Source organism: Pelophylax lessonae, assembly GCF_965119305.1.
Source record: "Pelophylax lessonae genome assembly, chromosome: 4".
Taxonomy (NCBI): domain Eukaryota; kingdom Metazoa; phylum Chordata; class Amphibia; order Anura; family Ranidae; genus Pelophylax; species Pelophylax lessonae.
In genome coordinates this window covers 133,382,123-133,399,720 of record NC_138771.1, presented here as the reverse complement: position 1 = coordinate 133,399,720, position 17,598 = coordinate 133,382,123, and the positions used below count along the sequence as shown (strand labels likewise).

The following is a 17,598-nucleotide window of genomic DNA, read 5'->3' as shown; positions in this document are numbered from 1 at the left end:
AACATACTTACCAGTAGCTCCAGAAGAAGCTTGCTACGTAAGCGAAACATGTAGGGCAGACTGGCTACATGCAACGTCTACTTACCAACTCTCGCATAGTGCAACTCAGGGATGATTGAACAATTCCTTTGTCATCGTCAGTGAGGCATACTTGATGTGACGTTATTATTCTGCTATTGGGCTATGTAATGTGACCTGTATCTCCATCATATATTATATGTGTGACTACCGTACAAATGTTGTTTACTGAAGCATCTTTTCGATGTTCTCTTTTGAAATTTTTTTCCCCCTGTTTATGTACACAAGTACATATTTTTAATCAGTGATCAATAAAACCATATTTTTAAGTGCCAGTGCCTATAAAGTCCAAAATTCCATTCTTTTCTAAATTTCCTCCTCACTCCACCAGGTGTTATCCATCACTTTCATTCTATCTGGTGTCACTTTCACCATAGTCCAGTTCTCACTTATTTTTTCACTTCATAAGCAGCACTATTATATTTTAATCTACCCTACATATGCTACTATGTTTTTTACTATAGATACTTTTCTACGTCCTGATAGATATTTTTTGTTGCTTCTTATATGCACCGTTTCCACTCTATCCACTCCAGTCCACACCCATCCTATGTGTGGCGTGCCCGTCCTGGTCTGCCTGCCCTTTATTCCCTCAGCTCCTATGGGAGACACTCTGAGCCATGCTTCACCACCGGTGCCAGTATCCACTGTGTTTGCACCGTATGTTGATGAATTTGGGGACCTTATTCTCCCCTCCCCCTGCCCAGTTTTCATTTATTATCTTTGTTGCCATTTTCTTACACATACTCGTATATCTTTTATAGATATGGCTAGACATCTGCTCCTGATGAAGTGGCACATACGGTCCACGAAACGCGTTGACTCTATTGATGTCATATACATAGATACTTTACTACTGGTGGATTTTTGAGTCCATTGACGTTGCAAATATACTAAACAAAAAATAAAGGAACAGAGCGCACACCCCGCCCTTGTGTAACACCATTTATTTGAAGTTAATAGAAGCCATAAAAACAGGTACTCACAAACAGGAAGTCATGCATGGAAATAAATATCCCCCGATGATGTTTGCAGGGCTTTCTCCTCCTAGCCTCGGCGGCTCAGCTGTTCGTCCTGCACTGATCAGTGAGTATCGTACGGCTAAGCCAACCGCCTCGGATTACTCAAGGAGATTCGATGTGGTGCGCCTGCGCACGGTCCAGCCGCTGCCGCACACTCTCCAAGAACCGGATGCTGTAGCCGCTCAGAGAAACTGACAATGCGGTTAAGCAGAGGGAGACTCCCAGATTGGGACCCAGAGCATGACTTGCATGGGGTTGCTAGGGACCTGAAGAAGGAGGCTACGCCTCCAAAACGTTGAAGGACCATTATTGGTTGGCAACCCGCCTTGACCAACATTACAAGGGGAAAGTCTCTGAACTCTTCCTGTCCCCACAGAGGGAGCAGAGGATAAAATCTCTTCAGGGCACCTTAACCACTTAAGCCCCGGAAGATTTTACCCCCTTCCTGACCAAGACCTATTTTGCGATTCGGCACTGTGTGACTTTAACGGAGAATTGCGCGGTCGTATGACGCTGTACCCAAATGAAATTGACGTCCTTTTTGTGCCACAAACAGAGCTTTCTTTTGGTGGTATTTGATCACCTGTGCGATTTTTTATTTTTTGCGCTATAAACAAAAAAGGAGCGACAATTTTGAAAAAATAACAATTTTTCACATTTTTTTATATGAAATTACCCAAAAAAAAATGTAAAAATCTAAATTTTTTAACATTTTAGGCCAATTTATTTTCTGCTACATAAGTTTGGTAAAAAAATCGCAATAAACGTATTTTGATCGGTTTGCGCAAAAGTTATTGCGTTTACTAACTAAGGGAAAGATTTCTGTCATTTTTGGTGTTTTTTTTTTTAACGAGTAATGGCGGCGATCTGCGATTTTTCTGGGGTTTTTTTGCGGGACTGCGACATCGGACCCTTGACTGACATTTTTGACACTTTTGGGGTTACCAGTGACATTACTACAGTAATCAGTGCTATACATATGCAATATTACTGTAAAAATGACACTGGCAGGGAAGGGGTTAACTTTATTGGTGATGCAGGGCTTAAGTATGTCCGTAACTGTAAAGAGGTGTGGCTAGTGATGTAAGCACAGAGACATACGATCCTACATAGCAGGATCGTATGATCTCTGTTCTAACATCAGGGAGAATGACAGGTGGCCTTGTTTACATTAGCCGCCTGCCTTTCTCCCTCTCCACGGGGAGATCGTGATTGGCCGGCGGACATCGACGTCTTAGGGAACGAGCGGAGGCGGGAGTGCGCCTCCGGCGGCACACGCTCGCCCCCCTAGAGGCTCATAGGCTAGCGACGTAGTCCTACGTCACATTACCTGTACGGGGCTGACCGCTGCAGTAAATAGTCGTGAGGCGGTCGGCAAGTGGTTACAGAGGACTTTATGTAACGGCTTTCCAGACTCTGCTAGGTTAGAGTCTCATGGAAAACCTAGTTTTCAGGTTTCTGTTGATCAAAGGAGGAACAATGGAGAAGGGGCAGCCTCAGTGATGCATTTAAAAAAACTTTTAGTCCTTTGCACCCAGGGCTGTCAGCTTTTACATCCCATTGACAGCATTTGCATTATATGGTGGGAAACAGACATGGAGAGCTTTCCAGTCGACGATCACCTGGGTTACTGAGTCACGAGAATAGACCACTGGCCAGAACTTGCCGAATATGCAACTAAACTGCTGGGCTGCCCTGCATCAAGCGTGTTTTGCGAACAGGCATTCAGTGCTGCTGGAGGTTTTATCACAGATTAGCAGCAGCTATTGGGTCACTGATGCTGATTGTGGTTTTGGGATGTGGAATCTCTGCAAGACTATCTAGGCTGCCTAGCCTTGTCAGTGCTGATTTTATCTAGAAGACATTTGTTGGTATAGGTTTCATGGGCACAATTCACACGCAAGGACCAATTTTTTCCACACATGTTTGACTGGTGCATAGTTAAATTTTTTTACAGCAAGGCGAATTCTTGTTTTCATCAAGAGTACCTCTATAAGGATACAGCGTGAAGGCACCTCCAACACCCAAAGCCCAATTTTTCCACACCTGTTACCTCTATCCAAAGTCTGCGAAACAGACATCTCTAATCTTGTTCCGAGTGCACTCAATTTATCATACAGGCTGGCTCCCCAAGCCGTTGTTTATAAAAGAAAGAAAGCTTGTAGGGAATATGTAATTTATTTTCTTGATAAATTTAATTTTTGCTGCAGCAGGTTCTATACACAGTACAGATGGGCCACTTTACAGGCAGACTAAGGGCCCCCCCCAGGCACTATATTTATAGAAAGTTATTCATTTATATTGCTTCATTTTAGGCATCGTTAAATGAATGCGCATTTAAAAATTAGCATTTTTAAAACCTTTGTTTGCATTGATAAATTTCCCCCAGGGCAGTGCCCGAACCCCCATACCTTTTGAATGCCCAATAACTTGTATAAAAGCCTTCAAAATGGGCACTTTTGATTTTTCCAGTTAGGGTCCCATAGACTTTAATGTGTTTTGTTGTTTAGCTCAGAACTTTTGCAATGTTCGAAAGTTCTGGCACGAACTGAACATGGGGTCGTTCGGCCCATCTCTTCTTCACTCAGCTGTGTACTGCACTGTAGGGGGAAGCAGAGAGCACAGCACACTCTTCTTCCCTTTACTTTTATTCTGAGTCTGACCCTCCCAGCGTTGATGTACAATTTGGCTAGGGATCGGGAGTGGGAGCTCAGGCACATCTGACAGCCTTTCTCTATCATGATCCTACGGCACCCCGGTTGAGAGGCTGTTCTAGACCATCACTATTGCTTTTCAGCCCTGTCATTGGGGAGGAGATTAAGTTCTGTTCTTATTGCTATTGGGGCAAGCATCATCCTCCCAATTGTTCAAATGTTAAAGAGGATGTAATGTCAAATCTTTTTTTGTTTTATATATTGTAGGGAATGGTTATGTAATTTTTTTTTTATTCCCTTTTTCTGTGTTCTAGCAGGGATGTTTTCCTTCACCACGGACACCATATAATGTAAAAATGATCCATCCTTCAAGTGGAAATACTATATAAATATATTCCCATAAAATTAACCACTGTCCACACCTTTTTATTTAAGAAAATTTATTGAAATCCAGAAATTGTGTATAGATATATATTAAATATTTTTCTTTGATATTTTAATGTTTAATTATAAAAGAAACAAAACGGAAGCCTCTTTAAAACAAAGAGGTTGTTGGCAAATACACAAGAAGTGATTGACTTTCCTTTTAAGTATATATTTCTTTTTCTTTGAAAATAGCTACCTGCTGTCTATAAATGTGTATGGTATTAATCACTAACATAAATTGTTTATTTTTTAAAAGCCAGATGCCTTTCTCATCTGCCAGAAGGGTGCACAAAGAATCACCAATGTTTTTTTTTGTAATACATGGAACCAAGGAGTTCTCTCTACTTCATTATATTCCTAGAGGAACGCTTCTTACTGGCTTTCCATGAAGATGAGTTTGTAAGAAGTGCAATGGGGCATAAAGGAGATGATTTGTTGCTGACCAGGAGACTGGTGATTGAAGACCATGAAATATGAGGCTCTTTGAATAACAGTGCAGAGTAATGATATGCAATGATGTTTTCCATAAATAAGAAACTCTCCAATCTAATGCAACTCTCAGTAAATGCCCATTCATCAAATCATCTTTAAATAACATCTAGTAAGCAATATATTCCTGACAAGCTGATTATGTCTTCATATAAGTTTTCAAGACATATTCCAACTTTTTTTTTTTACTTAAAAATCTGCATAATGAAGGATTGTATTATCAGCTGCTTTTACATTTGTGTCGTCATAAGCAAAAACTGATTTAAACTTTAACCCACATGTCAGGTGGCTTTTTCTATCTTTTGTCACTATTTGTTTTACAAGGGGCAGGTAAATTGTATACTGTAATAGTAATATTGCAAGCAAATCTCTTTTTACGCTTGGACTGTATGAAGAGCATGGGTGCTTTAGAAAGAAGCCTATCAATCAATGATTTTCACTGGTGGTTTTCCTAACATAACCAGTGTCCATATTCCAGTTCTACCATCTTCTCTGTCACTTGAAAAAAGTGTGTTGAAGGAGAGGCGAGACTACAGTCACCCATAAGCATATACCTTTAGGCCCCTTTCACACATGCTGTCCATTTGCCCGTTTTTCATCCATCCATTGATGGATGAAAAACCGACATCAATGCATCTCTATGGAAAAACAGATGTAAATGGATGATCATCCATTTACATCAGTTTACAGCCACATCCGTCATCATCCATTTTTTTAACTGAGCAAAGCTCTATTTTTCTTCCATTCAAAAAAAAAGGATCGAACAAAAAATGGATGTAAACTGACAAATGGTCAGTTTTTCATCAGTTTTTGCATTGGTAGTGGATGTAAAAAAAAACTGAAGAAAAACTGATTCACACTGCTAAAAAATGGATGAATACTTCATCCATTTTGACGTGACTGATGAAATGAACGGTCTGCATGTGTGAAAGAGGCCTAACTCACAATCAATCGCATAGCTGATATTTAAAAACTGATTTGTAAATTGCACTTTGCACCATGGGATTGCACCAGAACCTGTGAGTAGAAAGAAAGTTAAAAGAACCCTGCACCTAGAGAAATACACAGGCTGTCATCACTGACCACCTCCTAAAAGTGCTAGTTATATGGCTGTCTGTGGTTTCAGTACTGCAAATCACTGACCTGGAGCACACATGAAGACCAGTTAAAGTGAAGAACTCCTAGTTGGTATACCTGTTTTGGAAAAATAATGGAGCAGGATGACAGCCAGTGAGCTATTATTTCTAGATGCGGAGGTCCGCAGCACTGGGTTTCTCTAACGATATATATGCTTGATTGGATGAAATAAAAGTGAGTGGAGATATTTGCAGGTACAATGGTGGTTTATGGAGGAAAATTAAAATGGGGGAATATAGTTAACATTGTCTTTCTGGATATGTAGGCTCCATGGCTTGCACAGCAGTCAGTAAAAACAATGGATCCCTGTTAGCTGCCTACATCTCCTTTTATATTCATAATCCATAAAACACTTTTCTGCAAATCTGTACAAGCACACCTCTGGCAGAGGAAAGGTGAGTGTAACAGAACCTTCCCATATTCCATATTAATGTAACAGAAAGTAATGGCTCCAGCATGGCAAGTCTATTCAGTCAGCTTGCTCCCTGAATGAGACGCTTCTGTTGGTGAAATATAGGGTTCCTGTGCACATATGAATAAAGTATAATGCTAGCTGGATATCACACCGCTGATCTGAAATTCAGCAACAATAAGGCACTCTCCAATACGAGTGTCTGCATTGCACAACCCATGCCAAGGCAGTGCCTTATTGCAACAAGGAAAGCGCAGAATCTGAAATCGGCATGAGGCTGCAATTATGGCATGCCCCATGTTACAGACGCCTCTTCATAGCGGACAATATGGGGCCCCCCAAGGGTCATACCTGTTCTTCTGACTCCATTGGGGAAGTGAAGGCACAAGGACAATAAATGTTACATAATATTGCTTATGCAGGCAAGCCAGACTTTACTTGCCTTAATGTCCCTCTAGCTAACCACACGCAAACACACACTGGGTGCAATGATAGGTGTATCCGAATATATCATGTGCTTTCAAACTCAAGTGACAACTACCAGAGAAATAATTACCCCCATACATTTTTTTCTAAATAATAAATTGCCCTTGACCCCCTGACAACATTGAAGGGTCATTATTTTCTGCATCTGAGGAACTCTGTCTTCAAGCATCTGTCTTCAGCACATAATTAACACTTGAAGTACGCAGAACGTTGCTGACAAAATGGATTACAGGCAAAGCAGGTGCCTTATTGCAAGGGGACAGGCTGGCTCTGTCCTGTTAGAAGAGGACACTTGGCTTCTATGTGTTGGGGATTTTAATATCAACCAATACACCTTTTATCCTTAATCATTGCTAAAAGATCTGCAAAACCGTGTGCTGTATTTTTTAATTAGAATTTGACTGTTTGGAAATGAATGACCAGTAACTAGATGGGGGTTACAATACTGATACCAGTTAGCAAAGCGCCTCATAAGAAATCTTGAGGATAAAGATGTATAGCTCCTTAGTCTACAGTTGCTCTAAACAGAATTCAAAAGGAGAAATAATGGTATTTGTTGCTCTACAAAGGGCATTTGAAGTCCAGTGGAAACACTGACCTATTCACGTTTAACTGTGCATTGCAATCTTCCTGTATTATGAGCTGAGGTTACATCTATTTGACCCATGTTCTATCATTTTTTCACTGCATTAATTTCCTTTTAATTTTTTAACAACCTTGGAAAATAATGTGTACCTATTAATTGGTGTATGTCATTCTGCAGATCTCTAGCAATGAAGAAGGTCATAGGTTACTTGGTAATTTAGAGTGGAAAGGCAGTTCCTCTCCACCACTTGCTTTGAACACAAATTCTGAAGACCCCTTTTGTGGCAAAGTGATGTGGCCTGTTAGATCTGAGCTTCCACCTCTGGGAAATAAGGTAAAGTCAGGAGTAAACTGTTGCGGAAAATGGGGTGAGCCTGGTGCTGGCTGAGGCAGGGAGGGTTGGGACACAGAGATTGGTCGACCATCTTGCCTGAGTCGGCTTAGTGGTAGAGATATACAACTGCTAGGGTGAAAGGAAATGGGAGCAGTTTGAGGAAGGAGAAGCGACCGCGAAGAACCACACACCTGAGCGGTTCGACCTGGGCCTGGGCTGAGTGCTGTAGGTGAACTAGCAGGAGAGTCCAATCTCTGTAATGGAGGTGGTAATACCCATAGTGGCTCTGAAGCTCCAGGTAAAGGGGGACCTGGTGAATTGGGTTTTGGGCCTCGACATTGTCTAGAAGAGACAGCTGGGAGCTGCTGATCGGATTGTGATAGTCTTGGTTGTCTGGATGAAGAACCTGCTCCTGGAGACCACTGTGAGGTGTCAAAAGCAACTGGAGTTGAGGAGGTGGGGTGCCGCTGCTGTGTAGAACCCTTTTCAAAACAGGGCACAGTAGAAGGTGGTCTTGGACTAACACAGGCTGCAGCTGAATAACCTGCCAGCTGATGTACATGAAAAGAAGACTGCTGGTTTAGTGATACCTCTGCTGTTAAATGTGAGGAAAAAGGCTGTCTCTGCAGCTGTTGGAATCCACGTGCCGATACACCCAATGCAGAGGTTGAGGGTCGGAAAATGTTGGCTGTCAGACGCTGGTGAGTTAAAGGAATAGCAACTGATGTGGTGGCTGCTGCAGCCTGTAAAGGGGCCTGGACTAGTGGTGTCCATATTACAGGAGTTGGGGGAGTTGGTACAGAATCTCCTTCAGACTGGGAACAACGTGGCCCTTGTGCCATTTCACGGTCATGCTGAACAATCTGCTGAATGATTTCATTCTCCTGGTAATTCAACACCCCGGAGCGAAGGTCATGCTGGACTTTATGAAGGAGGAGAGAGTTCTTTTTGCCTAAAAAAAAGAAAAAAATATTTTCAGTTTTCCATATGCAATAAGATGAACACCAATTACAGGCAAAACTCCCAACTGTCCCTGATTTCGAGGGACTGTCCCCAATCTGTAACAACGTTCCACTGCCCCTCTTTCCTATTCATTTGTCCCTCATTTGGTCTGATCTATATAATGGTATATAAAATGCACTATGTATCTTTCAAAAAGTGTTTCATAGTACTAAACCACTCTTACAGTTTTTAAGTTGCTGCATTGGTCAATTTAAAAAGACAGTATATAGGAATAGTAGTGGTTAGAAAAAAAAAAAAAAAAAGCACCTGTGGGTTTACCTAAAACATTTTTTTTGTATAATTCTCCTTTAAGGGGGTGTGGCAGGGGGTTGTTGTTCTATGCCTACATACTTTTGCTAATAGGTGTCACTCATTTCTATCGCAAAAAGGCTGGGAGGTATGATTACAGGTATCACAGTTTGAGGCTTTTCTAAAAATTTCAAACTTTTATTCATTTATGATTCTTTTCTGATTTACAAGGCAAAATAATTCCCTAAAATACACACTGCTACCTTGGTAAGGTGCTTGTGGTTTTCAAAAATGTATATGTAAATATTCCATATCATGACGTGCAAAGATGTTTGAATTTTTCAACAGTGTATTTTTTGATTCCTTATATTAGCCACTAATATGCAGTCCTTAAAGAGAAACTGGACTTTTGAAGCTTTGCCTAGAACAGGCAAGCAAAGGGCAATGGACTTATCCCCTGCAGTATTGATGGTGGTCTCCCTGGAACTGGTATTTCCCCAATAATGACCTACCACACCTTGTTCTACATTGGCTGTATTGAGGCAGCTACTTTGGTAGAGTTGGGGCTTTTGCGTTCTCTGCGCATCAAGCACTTGGGCAGATAATTTATTTAAACGTACCTCATGCAAAATGTATTTAGACATGTTTACATTTTGTTTTGTTTTTTTTGTGGCAAAATGCTTCTGTCCTGATTGTGCTGGCCCTGGGTTTTTTTTTCTGCCTCTAAATGCCTGTAAAGGCGTATGTGTGCCTGGACACATAGGCTAACATAGAGGGGTGTTTTGAGGCAGAAAACAAAAACTCAAACTACCCTAAAAGAAGTGTTTTTAGTGTCTTTTGTGCATGTGATCTAAATCTCCTGAGTCTAGCAGTTGGGCTGTAGTTCCTAGGATTTCACACTGCAGATATACAGCTATGAGGCTACAGCACAGGGGTGTCTAGGGCTAGGCACCCTCACATACTAGGAAGTAAACTGCTTTTTTCATGAGCAATTCCAGAAAAGGGTACATTTTCCAGGATATTACTGTGGACAATTAATATTTTTTTTCATTTTAACAAAATTTCACTTTTTGAGCTCATTTCGATATTAAATAAAAGACAGTTAAAATAATAAATGACAGACAAGTTTATCAGCAGTTTAATCAGAAGCAACTTTAAGTAGGCCTCTACAAACAAGATGGAATGTACCCAACTAACCCTAATTCATCTTACATTTTAGGGTGGTACAGTTATTAAGGCTCTTTTTATGGGATAAGCGAAGTGTTAGGAGTTCAGGCTGGGGAAAGGTTTAGGCTAGGTTTAGGCTAGGTTCACACGTGCTGTGGGAACGTGTTTGTGCAGTGCCATTCATTCCTAATGGCACCGCAATGCACCTTTATTATTTTTTTATTATTTTATCTAACATGCATGCAGGGTGCTATACAGGTCAGGGAACATAGTCTATTGCTATGGAATCCAGTCCCTAAGGACTCCTGTGAAAGTATGCCCACTGTGACAAATGGAGCCTGGACTTTATATACAGTCCAGCATCTTGGACACAGAAGATAGGGTCACTGTGTATCTTTGACTGTTATGTAAAAACAGGGCAATGGAATGTATTCACTGCCGCAAGACAGGTTCAAAGGATAATATTTAAACTTGTGTATCTTCTGAAAGGACACATCTATCTTTCAGCTTTAAGAGAATGTCCACAAGACAATTCAGGTACTCCAGGCATTTGGCTGGATGATTCATTTGATCATAACTGCTCCTCGGCCTTCCCTTCACCTGGAATACTTGGGTCTGGTTCTGGACATTGCCCATGCAAAAGTCTTTCTCCCACAAATGAAAGTTCTTTCTCTAGGAGCACATGCTTGAGAATTAAAAGCAGTCAGGTTGATCCTGCAGCACTGCAGCCCCCTTCTGAATGTGCACACAATCAGGATGCAGTCTCACAATGCCATGGCAGTGGCCTACATCAACCATCATGGGGGCACTAGCAGTCTGGCTGCCCTGAAGAAAGCGAACCAGATCTTCTCATGGACAGAAACTCACTATCCACCAATATCTGTGATCCACGTCCTAGGAGTGAACAACTGGAAAGTGGATTACCTCTGCCATCATGGCCTGGATCAAGGGGAATAGACCCCTCATGCAGATGTCCTCAATCTAATATGCCAAAAATGGAGGATCCAGGATGTGGATATCCCAGCCTCCAGATTAAAAATTAAACTATACCTGTATGTAGCCAGAACCAGGAATTCTCTAGGCCTAGCCTCAGATGCCTTGATAATCCCCTGGTCTCAGTTCAGGCTAATTTACACCTTTATACCAATGAAAATCCTACCTCGTCTGCTCATGAAAATAGAGCAGAAGATGGTGATTCTAATTGCACCGAACTCACCCAGAAGAACCTGATACACAGACATATTCAGGCTTCCAGCGAACAATCCCTATCCTCTTTCCAACAGATCTGATCTGTTATCTCAAGGACCTCTGTTCCATCCTGCTTCTAATTCTCTTGCTTTAATGTCACGGCTGTTAAAACCTAGGTCTTCTATGACAGAAGGGTTTCTGAGTCTGTAATTCCTACCATTTTAAAAGCAAGAAAAGCCTCTTCCAGGATGATCTATTATTGCACCTGCAAATCAGTCCAAGGGATTACTCCTTGTACCTTGTATTCTTGCCTTCCTTCAAACAAGTCTTGACCAGAACTTGGCCTTGCAATCTCAACTTGGTTCTCTCTGCCCTGCAAAAAACAACCTTTGAATCTACCATCCCTGGAGGATCCTCTGAACCTACCAATCTCCCTTAGAGGATTTCTTGTGCAAAGTAGCCTTTTTGGTCGCAATCGTGTCTGAAAGGCATGTTTCTGAACTGGTGGCCCTTTCTTGTAAAGAACCCTTTCTCATACTTCACAAGGACAAAGTTGTCTTATGCCCAAAGCCATTCTTTCCCCCAAAGGTGGTTTCAGCATTCTGCCTTACTGAGTACATTGTCCTGCCATCCTTATTCCCTGCTCCTAAGCATCCAAAGGAAATATTTCTACATTGCCTTGAGGTAATCAGAGCTATTAGAGTATACCTTCCAGATAGTGCTCCATTTAGAATGTAAGTAATCTTTTTGTCCTGTCATCACATATTTCATCCTGTTTTACAGTATGGATAAGAAATCTGATTGCAAGAGAAACTCCCTCCTGCGCTGTTACGTGTCCATTCCACCACATCCGTGGGAGTCTCCTGGGCATTTCTGCACCAAGCCTCTCTAGCCCAGTTGTGTAAAGCCACCACAAGGTGTTTGGCAGCAGTACTCTGAAGTTGGGTCTTCTGACCCTTGTTGTTTTGGTCTGCTGGCACTGTTCTGTTTGCCTCATTGTTGCCCACGCTTTTCACTAATTACTTGGGGATATTAAAGTATATGTGAACCCTTACCTTGTAAAACAACCCATTCCGTATAAAATATAATATATATATCCTCCACATGCCCCTTCCCCTGAATTCTCTGTCAAGATTAATGGAACAACTATCCATTGTGCTAGGGGTAACCCTGGACTCTGCACTGTTCTTTCAGGCTCACATCCAATCCCTGTCCAAATCATGCCGCCTTAACCTCAGCAACATCGCTAGAATATGGCCCTTTTCAACCAACGATACCACCAACCTTTTAATTCACGCCCTGGTTATCTCTCGCCTTGACTAATGCAACTCCCTCCTCCATTGGATTACCTTTACATAGATTACCCCCCCTTCAATCCATAATGAATGCTGCAAGACTTATCCACCTTACCAACCGTTCAGTGTCCTCCACCCTCTCTGCCAATCCCTTCACTGGCTTCCACTCACCCAACGAATAAAATTCAAAGTGCTAACAATAGTTTACAATGCCATCCACAACTCTGCCCCCAGCTACATCACTAACCTGATCTCAAAATATCAACCAAGCCGCTCTCTTTGGTCCTCCGAAGACCTCCTGCTCTCTAGCTCCCTTGTCACCTCTTCCCATGCTCGCCTCCAGGATTTCTCCAGAGCTCCTCCCATTCTTTGGAACTCTCTACCCCAATCTGTCCGACTGTCCCCTACTCTATCCATCTTTAGATGATCCCTGCCTGAAAACCCTTCTGTTTAAAGAAGCCTATCCGGCTACTAACTAATATACTGTTTCACTTTCTCAATCAGCTCATCCGCCACAGCTATTACCTTTTGTATCAATTGATCCTCCCTTTTTAGATTGTAAGCTCTAACGAGCAGGGCCCTCTGATTCCTCTTGTTCCAAATTGTATTGTAACTGTACGGTCTGCCTTCATTTTGTTAAGCGCTGCGCAAACTGTTAGCGCTATATAAATCCTGTATAATAATAATAATATATTATAGCGAGCGTGATCCGACCGCAGCTCTGCGCTTGGTCAGCCGCATCATAGCCCCACTGGACGGGGGCTGGCCGGCGAGTTAAAGGTCTTGCGAGGACGACCTGTGTGGCAGAGTACCTCTGGCCCGCAGCAACCCCATTCCAAGATGGTGTGGTGGTCTGCCCAGAGTGGTGCCGGCTCGGTTCCAAGGTGTGGTGAGTAGTGTCCCCCCTCTCCTCTGGTGAATTCTCAGGGTAGGTGCGGCCCCCCCGGCTTGATAGGCCCCCATCTGTCCTTCCTTCCCAAATGGTGCCCCCCCCTCACTAGTGGGGTCCCCCTGCACAAGCAGCCTCACCTACCCCCCCCTTAGCCCCCCCAGGGTGGCCATACTATTTACATGTTTGAGGTGTTAAGTGCTGATGGGGATGGAGGGGGAGGGAGTGCGCTGCTGGTTGCTCAGTTCAGCAGTTTTCTGGGAAACGTCCTGGTGAGGGTTCCTGACAGGGCCCTCCTTGCTGGCTGTATGTATCTGAGGGTCCCGGGAGTTGCGCAAGCCCTGCGTGGCCCCGCCATTTTGCTGTGGATGGCTGCTATTGGTATCGGCAGCCATGTTTTGGTAGTTTCCCATTGAAATCAATGTGGCGGCCATTTTCTTGCAGCCTGTAGAGCAGTGATTCGGCGGTGGGCCTCTAGTGGCAGTGCCTGCATTTCCTCTTCCTCTCTGATCGCCACCCGGCATGTAGCTTGGTGCCCTGTGTTCCTCCTGAGTCAGTGGCGGTGAGTCCCTGTGGGTGTGCAAGTTCCCTCTTTCTGCTATAGCTGCGCTTTTGGTGCGCTGGGACCTATGATGCCACCGGTGCAGCGGCAGGGGAGATTTTTACAGAAATTTTTTCCAGATTTTGCTGGTGGTCCCTGGATTGACCATGGAGTCCCTGGAGCACGTGCCACCACTTGACCCACTTTCAGAAGCTGTGGGACCCTCTGGGTTTCAGTCTGCCCCAGGGCCGGACTGGGAATAAAATTCAGCCCTGGAAAAAATTTCATACCAGCCCCATAGCATTATTATACCGGCCCAACAGAATAACGCCATTATTTTCTTGTTCATAAAGGAAAACCATGCATTTTAAAGCAAATTTGAAGAGTGTATTATATACAGATAAGATAGATATGAAAGCATATAGGGCTTTATATATAAAAAGAGCAAATTCTAGTTAAAAGTGGTAAAAATGCGGACATGGTAAAGGAAATGTCAGGGGCTGTGAGGACATGGTACAGGAGATGTCAGGGGCTGTGCGGACATGGTACAGGAGATGTCAGGGGCTGTGCGGACATGGTACAGGAGATGTCAGGGGCTGTGCGGACATGGTACAGGAGATGTCAGGGGCTGTGCGGACATGGTACAGGAGATGTCAGGGGCTGTGCGGACATGGTACAGGAGATGTCAGGGGCTGTGCGGACATGGTACAGGAGATGTCAGGGGCTGTGCGGACATGGTACAGGAGATGTCAGGGGCTGTGCGGACATGGTACAGGAGATGTCAGGGGCTGTGCGGACATGGTACAGGAGATGTCAGGGGCTGTGCGGACATGGTACAGGAGATGTCAGGGGCTTTGCGGACATGGTACAGGAGATGTCAGGGGCTGTGCGGACATGGTACAGGAGAGGTCAGGGGCTGTGCGGCCATGGTACAGGAGATGTCAGGGGCTGTGCGGACACGGTACAGGAGATGTCAGGGGCTGTGCGGACACGGTACAGGAGATGTCAGGGGCTGTGCGGACACGGTACAGGAGATGTCAGGGGCTGTGCGGACACGGTACAGGAGATGTCAGGGGCTGTGCGGACATGGTACAGGAGAAGTCAGAATTATTAGGGGCCCTAATACAATGCTGATCCCCCCTCCCCCTAATACAATTCTGTTCCCCTCCTCCTAATACAATGCTAACCCCCCTCCCCCTAATAAAATGATGACCTCCCCCTAATACAATGCTGTTTCCCCTCCCTCCCCCTAAATTTGGGGGGGGGGTCAGCATTGTATTAGGGGGAGGTGGGCTAGAATTGTATTAGGAGGAGGGGATCAGCATTGTATTAGGGGGGAGGGGGGCCCAGGGGGGGGATGGCATGGCAGGTCAGCATTGTATTTGGGGGAGGGGGTAGCATTGTAGTACTAGTAGGGGCCCTAAAATATGCTGACACCCCCCCAAATGCAAGAGGTCCAGGTCCCCCAGGCCCCAGCCCATTTACTCTTACCTGGCTCAGCTGGCTGTCTCAGGCTCTGCTCCGCCTCCGCTCCTCCAGTCACTCTCAGTCTCCTGCGATCATGCTGCTGCTGCTGCTGGCGTCTGTGTGCTCTGGGAGGGATCGGCGCCGTGACCATCCATCTTGCAGAGTTACTTTCAGTCAGTCAGATGAACGACCACAGCCACATACTCGCACAGCCGCTCCCGCCGGATGTGACGTCATGGCGCTCATAGCGGCTGACGTAGGAAACATCCGTCACCGTCACTGAAAGGCTGGAGCGCAGCGGGGGCCGGGCCTGGGCTGCAGCGGCCATCACAGCGCAGCCGCGGTGCGGTCAGATGCTTAAAGCGGCCGCGGCACGGTAGATGCTTAAAGCGGCCGCATCTTTAAAGCGGCCGCATCTTAAGGCGGCCCCAGGGCCGGCAGCCCACCGGGAAACTTCCCGGTATCCCGCTAGGCCAGTCCGGCCCTGGTCTGCCCTGGCGGCCATGATGGCGGTCCTGCAGTCACATGTGTCAAAAGTTGATACGCCCTTCAACATAGGCCTAGCAAAAAACATCCCCGGCCTTCACCTGCATCCTCTGACTCCTCCTTCTGTGCCAGGATTTGGAAGGGGGTCAGCATCCTCCTGAGCTGACGAAGCTAGCGGATCAGTTAGTCCAGGGATTACAAAATATCTATGATGCTTCTATGGACGTGGCCCCTTTTAACCTGCAGGTAGTCTGTGACAGCTGTGACCCTCCGCCACATGATTTGGCCGAAATGCTGGTCTGCAGAGCAGGCTTCTAAAAGATTAATGACCGATCTCCCTTTTGTAGGAGACCGCCTGTTTGGAGCTTCCATGGAAGAGATAATTTTATGGTCTTACATGAGGTGAGAGTACTCTGCTTCTACAGGTTACCAAGAGCAAGGAGCCTCGTCGCAAGTGTGGTCCTTTCTTTTTGACTCATAAACGGCACTTTTGCCTGAAGGATAAGGGATCAAAATCCACCCGTAACTTCGCAGGAGGTCTAGTCTGGTAAGTCCAAAGCGGGTTCCGTTGGTCCCGCAGACAAGTCCATTTCTGCCTGAAGGGACGCCCTCACCTGTACCTGGGATGGAGGATCGTCTTTGCTCTTTTCCAGACCCATTGACCTCTTTGATTCACAACAAATCGGTCCACGAGTTGATTCGGTCCGGATACAAGATCGAGTTTCGGTCCTTGCCTCCAGCAAGGTTCTTCCCTTTCAACTTGCATCTGTCCCCAGATCATCTGCAAGGCCTTCTTGGGGCGGTACAGGATCTGCTCTCATTGTCATTGTACCAGTTCCAGAGTCTGAACGTTTTTAGGGGTTTTATGCAAACCTATTTACTGTTCCCAGGAAGGAAGGCAAGATCCGTCCTATCCTGGATCTCAAGGCCTTGAACTGCTTTGTGCGGGTTCAGAAATTTTGGATGGAGTCCATTCGCACAGTAGTGGCATCCCTTCATCAAGGGGACTTTCTGGCCTTTATCGATATCAAGGATGCTTACCTTCATATCCCAAAATATGTCGGACATCAGCCTTTTCTTCGCTTTGCCGTGGGCAAGGAGCACTATCAATTTGTGGCGTTACTCTTTGGTCTCACCTCAGCTCCTTGAGTGTTCACAAAAGTGTTGGCCCCGGTGTTCGCTTTACTAAGGCAGCGGGGAATTGCGATACTGGGGTACCTCGAAGATCTTCTTCTGCAAGCCCTATCTCCGATTGCCTTAAAAGACAATCTGGATATCACTGTGTGAACTATGCAAGAGTTTGGCTGGAAACTGAATTTTCAAAAATCGGCTCTAATTCCGTCCAACAAACTGAACTACCTGGGTCTGACTCTGGATTCAGCCCCAGGTAGGGTGTTTCTTCTGGAGAAAAAACACCAGAAGTTGCATGATGCGATTCGGCTCCTGTTATCCAATCGGCGGTCGTCTCCACCTTCAAGCGGGTTCCGTTTGCTCAGTTCCATACCAGACCTCTACAAAAGGATATTCTTGCCAAATGGAACAAGAATTCACAGTCCTTAGACAATCTGATCCTGTTTAGCCGGGGTACGAGGAGGTCCTTGATATGGTGGCTCTGCTCACCGGCGATTCGACAGGGAAAATCCTTTCTCCCACTGTATTGGACGGTGGTCACCACAGATGCCAGCCTTTCC

General features: G+C 44.8%; 1 protein-coding gene across 1 annotated transcript in view; it reads right to left on the bottom strand.

Annotated features, from left to right (window-relative positions):
* Window positions 1–5,959: 5,959 nt before the first annotated feature.
* Window positions 5,960–17,598, bottom strand: part of HCN4 (hyperpolarization activated cyclic nucleotide gated potassium channel 4) — a 229,693-nt gene continuing 218,054 nt past the window's right edge. The window contains exon 8 of the mRNA XM_082254941.1: window positions 5,960–8,575. Within this exon, the coding sequence (XP_082111067.1) occupies window positions 7,488–8,575 (1,088 nt within the window). The 3' untranslated portion in view covers window positions 5,960–7,487. The remainder of the gene's footprint in view (window positions 8,576–17,598) is intronic.